This window comes from Morone saxatilis, unplaced genomic scaffold (assembly GCF_004916995.1).
Source record: "Morone saxatilis isolate NCDOM2014 unplaced genomic scaffold, NCSU_SB_2.0 Contig17, whole genome shotgun sequence".
Taxonomy (NCBI): domain Eukaryota; kingdom Metazoa; phylum Chordata; class Actinopteri; family Moronidae; genus Morone; species Morone saxatilis.
This window is the reverse complement of record NW_023339729.1, coordinates 22,475,142-22,487,564: the sequence shown is the minus strand read 5'-3', so window position 1 is coordinate 22,487,564 and position 12,423 is coordinate 22,475,142. Positions and strand designations below refer to the sequence as shown.

At 38.1% G+C, this 12,423-nt stretch overlaps 1 protein-coding gene across 5 annotated transcripts in view; it reads right to left on the bottom strand.

Annotated features, from left to right (window-relative positions):
- tmem131l (transmembrane 131 like) overlaps positions 1-12,423 on the bottom strand; it is a 29,953-nt gene that overhangs the window by 12,419 nt on the left and 5,111 nt on the right. For all 5 annotated transcript variants that reach the window (XM_035660185.1, XM_035660186.1, XM_035660188.1 and 2 more), the window contains exons 4-7: positions 6,158-6,229; positions 2,721-2,844; positions 2,481-2,597; positions 937-1,041 (exon numbers count right to left, since the gene is read on the bottom strand). In XM_035660185.1, coding sequence (XP_035516078.1) covers positions 937-1,041; positions 2,481-2,597; positions 2,721-2,844; positions 6,158-6,229 — 418 coding nt within the window. The remainder of the gene's footprint in view (positions 1-936; positions 1,042-2,480; positions 2,598-2,720; positions 2,845-6,157; positions 6,230-12,423) is intronic.

Here is a 12,423-nt window from a genome sequence, read left to right as displayed (position 1 = left end):
TTATTATTATTATTATTATGTCCCTTATTGAGCCAATTAAAAAGAGCAGAATAATGACTACGTCTGTGTCTACACTCACAGGTCTGCAAACACAGACAGCTGAACACTCTTCGGTTTTAAACTCCAGAAATCTTTAAGCATAGTTTAAATATGGTTTAAATACTGTTTAATACTGTTTATTTATTCATTCAGCACATTTAAAAACAACTGGATTTGTGTTGTAGTGCTGTACAAATAAAAGTGAACGGCACAACAGCAAAAAAAAATGACAGTAGCAAAAGGTGGAATTAAAAAAGAAAAAGAAGAAATGAATTTGTAGTGCACCTATTGATAATGAATCCTATGAGGAGGTATACTGAATACGTGGATAACCATATGTTAAAACGGTGAGGTCGCTCAGAGGACAAAAGGCTGCATTCAGCATAAGCAGCAGTTTGAGTGATTATGAGAGCCGAAGTCTCTCTGCACTTGGCCAAGCTGACATTTTGCAACTGCCACCCCACTTCCTGTTGTGGAGGCGAGCGCATAGCTGCTCACACTTTCAATGCTTTGGCTCACTTCTAAAACTAATGCGTGCACTAATTTGACGTTGGTTTTTGTGTTTTTTCATGCCTTTCAAACCTGTGTACAAATTAATGATTGTACAAAGCTTGTAGAATTTCAAATGGTGTGTTTGTGGTTATACACAACAAGCAAACGTTTTTTTAAGCAAGAAAAAAAAAAGTGATTGTTTGGTGACGTCCTTCATGCTGACTGCACACACATTCAGTAATTTCAAGACAGCAAGAGCTTGTCAGTGTATATCACAAAGCCTCTGTGTGTTTGTATGTGGCTGGCTATTTATCAGGCAGGAAAGGGGAAATCAGCTGTTTCCAATGATGAACTGTTACTCACTACTATGCATGGCCTGCACAAACAAGACATTTAAATACATACCTGAGTTTGGGTCAGCTTAATGCTCTGGATGTGAGGGAATATGAGCAGACTATCCTTTCTTTGGACAGACTTTAATGAACCCCGGTGAACTCCCACACCAAATACCTGGAAAAGGAACAGTTAAAATTTAGAAAAAAGGATTCTCTACACACCACGTGCATTTTATTAAGGCCAGGCAGTGAACAAGCAGACAAAAGGAGTAGTGTCATTTAGTGGACCTGGGCTGAACTTCTGCTGCAGTTTGTAACATGGTAGCGGATGTTTTGTGGATTATGAATGAAGAAAAAGTTGCCAATAATGTAGCAAAGGATGTAGCATTTTCCAAACAAATATTATATCCAACTGTCATCCACCTTCCTTTTGGTGAGAAATATAAAACAAAAACGAAGTTGCGAACAATATTTTGTAGGTTAAAGAGGACTTCCAAAGCTACATGGGGCCAGCGTAAGACTGAAAACACACTACTGACTAAAGATAGCAATAAAGATTCTGAACACCAAGAAACTTAAATATGAAACTGTACATCCTCTAACTAGCGGTTGTTTCTTTTTACAGTCGTACTGAGCACCAAAGCCATATAACATCATTTTATGGCAGCATATTTCAATGACTAACACTGTACAAATAGTTCACAAGCAAATGTTTGAGAAGAATGTGTCAAAGATTTGTGTCATTGGCCACATACAAAAACAAGTGGATGACTGAAACATTTACATGTCTTTGAAGCATGTGAAGGGAGTGGCACTGTTGAGTGTCTGTGAGTCCAAGTGTCTGTGTGCAAATAATTCCAGATGATACAGCAGTTTGAAGCATGTGAATGCACATTTCCAGACTGCATTTTTATTATTCTAGTAACAGAGTGAACATAAATGGGTGTACTAAGGTGAAGTAAGAGCATAAAAGCAAACATTTACAATGTCATAACAAAAGCTATAAGAACAAAAGCACCACTTGTGTGAAACATGGGTGTTTTTTTAGCTCGAGGCAATAGTGAAGTATTGAAAAAATATTAAACAAATACAACACCACCGTTTCTGTGACATAGATTTTACTTTTCAGGTTCTGATCATACAATAAATAGAGATACGTGTTTTTAAAAGTTAATAAAAAGGACTTTCTATTAGCATAAGCAATATTTTTTTTTTATTTCCCTTGTTTATGCGCATGTGCATGTGGGATGAGAAATGAAACAAACATGGTGGATGCCAGCTATAACTGAGTAGCAGTCTGGTCTGGTGCTATTTTGGATCGCAATTTTTTAAAGAAAAACAAGGTTTGATAGGAGTTAAACTTGATTTATAAAACTCTGCCATTCCAAGGGCACATTTTTTGGTAACACAACCAACATGTGAGCATATCTCACTCTACAATCTGGAGATTAAAGCTAAAGGAGAAGGTACACTTTCATTACGGTTCACTATTATCCCAACAGAACATGGTCTGAGACCATCCATCCATCCATACATCCATACATCCATCCATCCATCCATACATACATCCATCCATACATCCATACATACATGAGGTGTATTAATGGAACTGACCTGGTATGACAGCAGCCCATGGGCCGATGTGTTTATAAATAATGTGTTTTCTACATTGCCCTCCTCCGACGGAAGGAAAATTAGTTTAAAAGATGCCTTCCCTCTGGGTGGGATCACCTAGGGACAGAGAGCACACAAGATAAGTTACTTCAGAAATGATACAAAGACAAGACACACAACTGAGAAAGGAATTAAAACTTAACATTACTACTTAGAAGTATATTGTGCAGCTGAACTTACTCTTCTGTGAAAGAAAGGTATGTAAAAATGCCTGCTGGATGTAAACATTGACAGCAGTGTCACAGGAACTTCCTGGCTGGGGTTGTGTATATATATGGTTTCAGCTCTTGCCAGCCCCAACGACCTGCAAAGACAAGACGCAACAGCATCCTAAATAAGACACACTCAACGAAACCTTTACCCAGGCAGCTCCACTGCCAGCTGAGAAATGTGGTGCCCACATTTTAAGAGCACCAAATTGTTGACACAATTTTCTATGAGTTAGCTTATTCAAAGAGGCTCGACTAAATTTGATCCTTCTGCTGCTCATTTAATCCATTAGATTTGGGGTGGTTGTGGTGGTTAATGTTAAATTTAGCAAGCAACATTTCTCCATGTCCCAGGACCATAAATTTAAGGTTATATATAAATACACCAAACAAGAAAATATTGCAATATAATAATATATACTATGTGTAACACAGAAACTAATGTGAACAAACATCTTAATTATTTTAGGTCACATTTAATATGTAGATCAAAACTAGGAAGATGAAACTTTAATCCACCATGTGCATCAGTCTTTACAAATTTGAGATTAGCCTGGTAATTCAGTCAGTGCAGTAAGTCCTGGGAGTCACTGAATAACTAGTGTTTTGCATTCTGTCAATATTGAAAAGCTATGAGAGGATAATCAGCCATTTGCTGCTCTGTCAACAGATGGGTAACAAGTATGAGCTCTTCATGTTTAATCTGAGAAAGGCCAGGGTGTCAGAAGTAAAACCACATATACAAATAAGGAAATAATGACGGCTATGAAAAGGCTTTAGGTTACATGAGCACGGAGATTAGCTCTCTGGGTTTGGCCACTTCTGCTATAATCTATTACAGTGACATGTTACTATTCAACATTGTTTGACTGGTAGCACACCCAAACTAAGGCAACCAAATGAATACCTCTTACCCTACCCTTTCCACAGGCACATCAACTTAATTAAATTACATTTCCAATTCAATTAAAATACTAATCTCTGTTTATACCCTCATGTTCCAACTGCTGTGTTCTCACAAGGGGAATCATATAACATGGTGATTTAAATGTGTATCAATATTTATGATGGGTGTGACACTAACCATATACTATATGGCTGATTGAGGTGGGATCTGAGATACTTTCATGTGGGCTTAATTACAAGTTAACTAGGTCTTAGAGGTAATCTTGCAATGTGCATGTATGGCCAAATGTAATGATAGTTTTATTCCTTTGGATATACTAAGGGTAGTAACAGTAACCTCTACTACTGAAATCCAATCCTGCAGCCCTGCAACAAATACTACTACTTTGAAGTTGTTATTGTTCAGTGCTAGTTGAGTCTGTGCCTGAGGGGTGCTGGTTCATGTTTATGTTGTGTTTTGATGCCTCAGTTTATGTCGTTGTATTGCATTTCATTATATTGTAAAGTTGTTACTGGTTGTGTTTGTGTTCACACTCAATACATAACCTTTTAAAGTGGAATGTACACACATCCGTTTTTTTTTTTTCACGCTATTATCTAACTATTTTTGGAATGTAACAACAAACTGCTAGAAGTCCTATTAGAAGTACTGGTTATTCCAATCTGCCCCTTTAGTCTAATAAGCAAATGTTAACCAAGCACTTGTATGTACTTGTCTTGTCTGCAAGGTTTTGTAATATTTGCAATGTTGCTGTTAACCACTGGGACAGCACATATTTGGTTAGCATACAGCAGAATCTGATCTGAAAACTTTCAAAAGATATTTAATGACAACATGTTGGCGCAACGTGTTTCTTCCTTTCCATGGGTTTTTGTTTTATCTGAGAAGGCCCAATGTACGTCCTCTGATATTTCGCGTGTCTTTATCAGCAATGATATCAAGATGCTAAGCTATCACTAGAAAATTCTGATCCTATCTTTGTTGCAAACTATATCTACACAATGTTCCCCTTCTCCATTGGGTCAATGCAGAGAAGCTATGCATGTGCGAGATCAGGTTAACAGTCAGTGTGTTGTGCTTTAACAGAGGTGGACACAGTGAAACACCAAGAAAAAATTTGCTTGAGGAGGAACCCTGATGTAATTAGAGTGGGATTTTTCATGCATTTTCATGAAAAAAATGAAGAAAAAGAAAATATAGAAGTGCAGATTTTAGCTATAATTCGAGTACTCAACAGAATAAGTCATTTGTTGTGATTTAGGCAGAGTAAAACACTGAAGTCTAGATTCTAGACATCTTCATTTGTGATGTTCAGTGAAGCCTCAACTGAAAATGTCTTTCACTTCCTGTTTGTTTGTGACAGTCTGTGACTTGTGACTTCACTTTCACTTTAAGCAAATGCATTGCATGCTAAACAGAATATTAACTTAAGGAGTAGTCTAATTAAATAGTTTCTACTTTTTCTTTCCAGTGTACAGTGTCTTTTTGATTAATTGTCACACTGCGTTCTAACCACATCAAAGTGCAGTCTGCTGCAGATAATGGCTGTAAAATCATCAATAAACACCAGCAAGCCAGACAGCTGAGCTCAAACCTAACACAGATAAAATGCTGTGGTTGATCATTTACTGTTCAGTTTAATTTAGTCAATGTAACATTCATATCGGTTTATTTTTGTCTTGTTGGGTTACACACATCAGCTGAACACTTAGCTTACTTTTTAAAGTTTAATTTAGAATTTAAAATGTATTAATTTAATCTGTCATTGTTTTGATAAGTGCTTTCCAATAGTCCTAACACAAATTTTCTATAGTCACATCTTCAGGATTACTTGTGTAACTGAACTAGGGCTGGGAACCAAACTTCAATACGGTATTGAAAACTAATTTGTCAACTTTGAAATATTAGCTGAGATCAAAACAGGAATATGAGAACAGTGTCCAAACATTTATCCAATACTATTAGGATTTTTGGTCATTTGCCTGCTTTCTGCATTCCAAATGTAAGATACAAAACACTCAAAAATAGATGCTGCTTCTGACTTTTAACAGAAGCAATGCTGAATGCCGTCCAACCACAGCATTACATCTGATATTCTGGCTGTTTTGGGAGCATGGAGGCAAACAGTGAAGTTCTTGACCCCTTTGACTGGGGTCAACCCTCTTCAGTATGCATCTGGATGCTGGGAAAGGGAGCTTACTGCCATACTTGGATATCCTGTCTGTTCTTTAAGGTTGAAGGGGCCCTTGCTTTATGAAATCCTCCCTTTCTGTAGCAATCATCACAGCGACAACTCACTTGCTATGATGCCATCGTCTTATTTTAACTCAGGTTAAATTAAGTCAGTGGAGTTTTCCATATCACTCAAGGCTGACATGACAAAATGAAGTACATTTTGTTACTGGGCGTTTAATAGTTTCATCATACTCAACACGTTATGAATAACATCCATGCTTGTTAAGGCACGTTAAATTAAACTAGGAAGTGAGAGCAGTACTTACTGTGTCCCAAACTCCAGCACTGGGGGCTGAAAATGCAAGGGCCTCCCATTCTCCCGTGCATATGGAGAGGAGCTGGTGGAGAGAAAAATAAGAAAATATAAAGCCAAAACACAGTACTTCAATCATTTTCACTAAAAGCTTAAAAAACATAAGATGAAAAACATTTATGTTTGGATATTTAAGAACACTCCCTTTTTCAACAGAGCATGTGACAGTTCACAGGGATGAATTTACAGTCAGAACTATTATTGCCACAGGCCGCTTCACAAACCACTTATTCCCTGCCTAACAAAGGGACTAGGATCATGCCAGCACAGAAATTAGATGACTATCACACGAAGAGGGGAGGCAAGTGCCCGAGGTCATGGATCATAATCAAATGAAGTCTTTTGCATATGAAAATAATTACACATTCGGCTGAAGGTTGCAACTAGGAAACACACAAGTTTTGTTGAATGTGTCAAATGTAGTGCGTTCTAACACAAAGACTAAGAGTTCAGAGGCTGCATGGGAATCTATTATAAAAAAGGCCCCTTTAGCTTCTCTCTAGATTAGATTATGGTCCAAAAGATGTATGTACCAATGTATTCACGTGTAAGATTTTACATCAGGTTAAACGACAACACACTATCTTTTGAAACTGGGTTCATAGATCGAAGATTTCTAACAAAATTTGTACGGATGTAGTATTATTTTTAATCAGTTATGAGTTATTTTTAGCACCTGAATGTACTTCCCCCTCAACAGGCCGATATCAATGTCATATAAAAGACTTCCCACTGTAGACCAGCATAGCAGGTGCATATAGAATCTATGTTGCTTTGCACAGCATGTGAGCAATGCTGAATACAAGCGACCAACCACAACTCAGGTTTAAAACAGGAAACTCTTTTCTCTTTCTCTAGAAGCTCTTTTTGGAGACGCACCGTGTTTTTATTGGTGATGATGTGTGTGACATCCTGTGCTAATGAGGGGGGCCTTAAAGCAGGGAAGCAGCAGCTGATTTGGGGTTATGCATGTATGTGTGTGCATATATGAAAACAAGACTGAACCCAGTTGACAGAAGACTCACACAGCTGCCGACTAACAGAAACAAGCAAGAGGAAGGGCCGTGGCTAAAATGTTGACCTAGATCACCCATTTAAAATACTGGATTGCTACTGATGTAGCATTGATGTGCCTTCATGAGTGCTACACAGGATGCAATAGAGTCCTGTGTGTTATTTAACCCTTACCTGAAGCCACCTATCTTGGCAAAAACAGCTCAGAAAAAGACATGCTACTGCCAAATTAAAGAGTAAATCAAGACAAGTAGCATCAAACCCACATTAACCAAAACCCCAAAAAATCCTGTCCTGGCATATCTGGCTTTAATCTTTCGTTTGTTGTCTGTATGTTTGTCATTAAAACTAGCTGTGCCTTGGCTTATCATCTTGATTTTTGTTGTTGAAAATTAATTGTTTAATTAACTCATTGATCTCCCTTTTTTAAAACCATGATTTTTTTTGTAAAAACATTAAAACAAGAAGGTCTTATTGTGCAAATTACTAATAGTTGATTACAGTTTACACTACAGTATGAATAAGGAACCATGCAGGTTTTGTGGTGAGATATACGATTGCTGAAACACTGTCCCACTGCTGGGACATCTCATAAAGCAACTAAACTGGAAGGAAGCAGCAATGGGATTTACATGACTGAATGTGGAACAATGAGTCTGTTATTACAAAAACACCCAAATCCCTGTCAAACTGCTTTAACGTCTCATTCTAAAAAAGGAACAAAGACTAAAAGCATGTTTTCTGTTCACTAAAAATGATAATTCGTGATTGTATATTGTGCTGAAAGACTTTGGGGAAAAAGTCCAACAAAAATAACAAGACCTTTCAATGCTGAAGTAGTCTGCTCTCGGCCAAGATTAATTGAGCCTCATGTCCAAAGCATGCCCAATATTTTACATATGTAATTTATATTACAGGGCAGTGCTGTATGGACTTCCAGTGATGAACATGCATATACAACAAGGAGAAGTACAATACACAAGGTTATATAATCAATGCAAATGTTAGGAAATGTTCTGAGTGGAAATTTCCTGTTAAGGCTGCAATCTAATATGCCAATCTCATTTATAATGCTCTAGCGGCTTCCACCCTCTTTCCTATAAACATTCCTACATATAATTACCTGTTTGTATAAATGTATAGACTACAGCTTAATAGAAGCCAATGCAAATGTATTTGCTTTCTAGCATGGCTATTTTTTGTAAAAACAAAATACGCCACCATCAAGAGCAACTTCAGTACTGCTGAGGCCAGCTTGATGTCCAGACTGATCTCAGGTCAATCTGTTGACAGTGTGGACAGTCACAGTTTACAGGAAGGTCAGGGTGGTGTAAAGACATGTATCTTATTTTGAGAAGTGCATCTACTGTTTCTAGTCTACTTCTGCAAGACAAATTGCAAGCTTTACATACTGAACTGTTGAAAAATTGTATGCATCAAGCACTATTAATTCTGTATGAAGAGAACTAGTGGTGCTGTAGCTTTCAGAGAAGAGTCTTTACAGCAGAGGAAAGCTAAAAATAGTTTGCAGACGTTTGCTGGTTGTATTTTATTTTACATCGAACTCCACATACAGTTAACTTGCCACCTGTGCCAAAATGTTCTACTGACATGTATTACTTATTGAGCAGCCGCTCTATGTATGTAGTCAGCTGAAAAGGAAGGAAAAAGGGGGCCATTGCTGAGAAAACGGAAATGAAAAGGGCACTGAAAAAAAAACCAAAAACCCCCAAGCAACCCTTTATCTTCCTTCTGCTATGGCCAATCAACAGGTGCTGATTTTTGCCCCAATAAGCATTAAGATAGCAAAGACAAACAGACACGATCTGCTCAATCATCATGTAAAACAACAGTTTACTTCAGGCTAAACTACATTGTAATCATCCACAACTGGTAAGAGGAGCTTGCAACATACAACAATTACACACAAAGACATCCACTAACTGCAAGAGCTATTTTCTTTCTTTGCAGATACTGATGCAATGATGTTATAGGTAATGAAAAACTTGGACGCAACTTGGTAGAATAGAAATGGCAGGAACTGTGGAAATAAGCACCCCCACCGTCCAAAAAACATAAAATCTAATTTTCAGTGTAAACATAACCTGATTAACACACACATAGATCAAACAAACATTTGTACTGTAGTACTGTATGCTATTTGCACGTTTGTGAGGGATGCACTTTTTGCTCTGGTTCCTTGCTCCTGCTTTCAAAAGCAACTGCCAAATGAATGAATACTGAGGTCTATATAGTCACAGTGTACATCCTAGTCGAGAGGTCACAGAGTGAACCAGATGCACAAACAGAAGCACAAGTAAAACAACGACAAAATCCCTTCACTTATTTTATGACACTAATGAGATAGAGCCACACTGCTGTCAAACAGTTGACATTATTTGCAGGCAGATGTCACCAACAATAAGTTTCAGTCTATTATAATTCACACACACCTACTCTTTCAACCATTTATAGCTATTCAACTGTCATACTGCCTCATGGTTTACCACCCATTTCTTTCTCCCTGCTGTAGATTTAGAATACTTCAACACACAGAGCAACACATAAGCTGGCAGTGGGGTTTGACTTGATAAGAGGGACACTGTCTCCTATTACATAACAAGTGTTTGTCTTTCCCATGCTCTCTGCAGTTCTAATTGTTTGTTAATTCATAACTTGTCCAACAGCATAACTTCAAAGAGTGTTAGTCACAGCAGCAAAAAGCTGTTTAAGAGGGGTCAAATGTTGAGGTGAAATGAGTTTGTCTGCAGTTGTGCGACGGCAGACAGTTGATAAATATCAAGTATTGTTGTTGAACTCTAAAGTCAGCAGTTTCAACATTACACTGAATTGCCACTTATCTAATTAATTAAAAACAGATTATTATGACATTGTAAAAGAAAATGTGTATGAAAGAACTACCTAATTAAAATGTACATATTGCTACAGTTAATTAGTTTCAATATTTGAATCCAGATTCAGTGTATGTAAATGTAATGTAAAGTGGAATATGTGCTGCACTCTCTGTAATGGTTCATGGTCTCAGGTTCCTATGTACTTCCTTAAAAGGTGAAGGAGGGCATTTACCTAGTCATATGTATTAGAAACATTGCTTTTTTTTTTAAATTCAACAGCAGCTGCCCTTAAAGAAAAACTCAGCCTCTCAACAAGTGTTCCACTGAGCCGTAGTCCAAGGGTTCTGTCCACTGCCACAGTACAAAAATAACAAGTTATGTTTGGTGCTATTTGATCCCCTGGATCTAACTCAAATAAAGTCAATGTTAGCAGTGACCTCAACCCTGCTCCAGGGGAGAGGTTAGGACCAGTGGAGAGTTCAGGTCACAGGTGTTTGCAGGAGATCAGGAGACAATAAGAGTAACATTTGAATTAAAGCCACATGGCACAGAAATACTTGTGCCACGGTATAGAGTAGGTGTCAGGAAGATATATTTTTTTAAATTAACAGACTAAAGGAGCAGGCATGATTGCGGTGGAGTAGAAAGAACTAAAGAGACAAGGCGAGAGCTAAGCCATTTTGACAGAACACTGTGGACTTTGAAAGAGATATCATTAACCTCTGTATCTGCAGCCTGTTTTGCTCTTTAGGCTGGGAGAGAGTGATGGCAAGCCTGCCAAGTGTCTGATAACCCAGACACGAGAGGCCTCAAAGCCCACAACTCTGGAGGTCCCGAGGTCAACTAGCACTACGAAGCTTCTTTGCCTGTAATCTCCCTGGACTTAAAAATAGCCATATTCCCACACTGTTCAGCAACAGTTGTCTGCATGTAAACCAGATGAACAAGGTTGGGGGACTCAATAGACTAGACTAGACTGAGAAAGGTCAAATTCGAAGCAGCAAAGGCCCAGATATGGGTAGTCCTATAGAAGTCTTATAATACAATTTGATAGCACATTTCCAATAGACTCACCCTGGCTGGTAAATGACCAGATCTCTTAAACTCCACACTCGTGGAGGGTTTCTGTTCTGTACGTTTTTAGTGTCCACTTCCAAGTTCAGATAACTAACCCCGATGACACCATGGTGATGTCCTTCGAGCCTCAACGACTAAGCCAACCGTTACATGTAAAATGGTGGCATACTTTTACTACAAGAATTGTATATATTGCAATATCAAACAGTGCCGTAGCATTTTTTAAAAGCACTATTTAGTCAAAACTCTTCTTTGAATTCGCACCTTAAACTAATTTGATCATATAGCCAAAGCTGTGTGATACGGTCATGTTGTTAATGCAATAACTCAGAAATAAGGTACATGTACAAACATGTTACAGAGACAAGTCAACCAAACTGCACAGGATTTGTTATGTTACAAACTTCTAAGCAAGGAACACCTGAGTGTGGAGATCATACTTAGCCAGTTTAGATATATAACCGGCTGGGGTCTTTACATTACTGGCATTGCTTCTCTAGAAACACAAACAAGGAGCAGAAGCAAGGACAAATGTATTCAACATCAGTAAGAGGGATAAACACAACTAAAGATTGCTCTGTGATAATACCATAAATTGTTGAGATTTCCCTGCAACATCTATTTTGCTGAACATTTTTCTGCAGGAACAAAAACAGCTGGGAAAGACAGACCTCCCCTCTTTTTTCTTTCAAGGAGTTCTAAAATTAGTCAGGAATTTGGTTCTGTGCCTCTCTAACACACGCCCCCAAACTCTCTCTGTCACACACCTCCTCACTCACCAACATAAACAACATAGCCTGCATACAGGGGAGGACTTTTAAAAGCCTCTTCAGAAGCCTTCAATACTATTAAACTGAAACCACACCATGTCATTCGTCTGTGTGAATACGAAAATATGTCACTGCACAAATACAGTTTTGTTCTGCATATTAAATGAACCATTTAACAGAGCGATACGATCATTTGTAGGCTGTTGAATATGTTTGCATGAAATGGAGCACTTTTTTTGCAGAGGTAGGCTTGTTTTTCCATTGAGCTGTTCACAAACCAAACCCACGCCACAGCCCTGCTTTCATTCGGTGTCTTACAGTATAATTCTAGTCTACACTATACAGGAGAAAACACTTCAGTATGATGCAATCTGTATGTTGGTTTGGGGTTTGTTGGTAATTATGTGGCTTGGTGGAAAGTCTCTCCCCATTTCCGAGCGCCACTCATGAACAGGTGGAAACCTGGAAAACTGGAAATATTCTCAAAAATTGCTGAATGTATG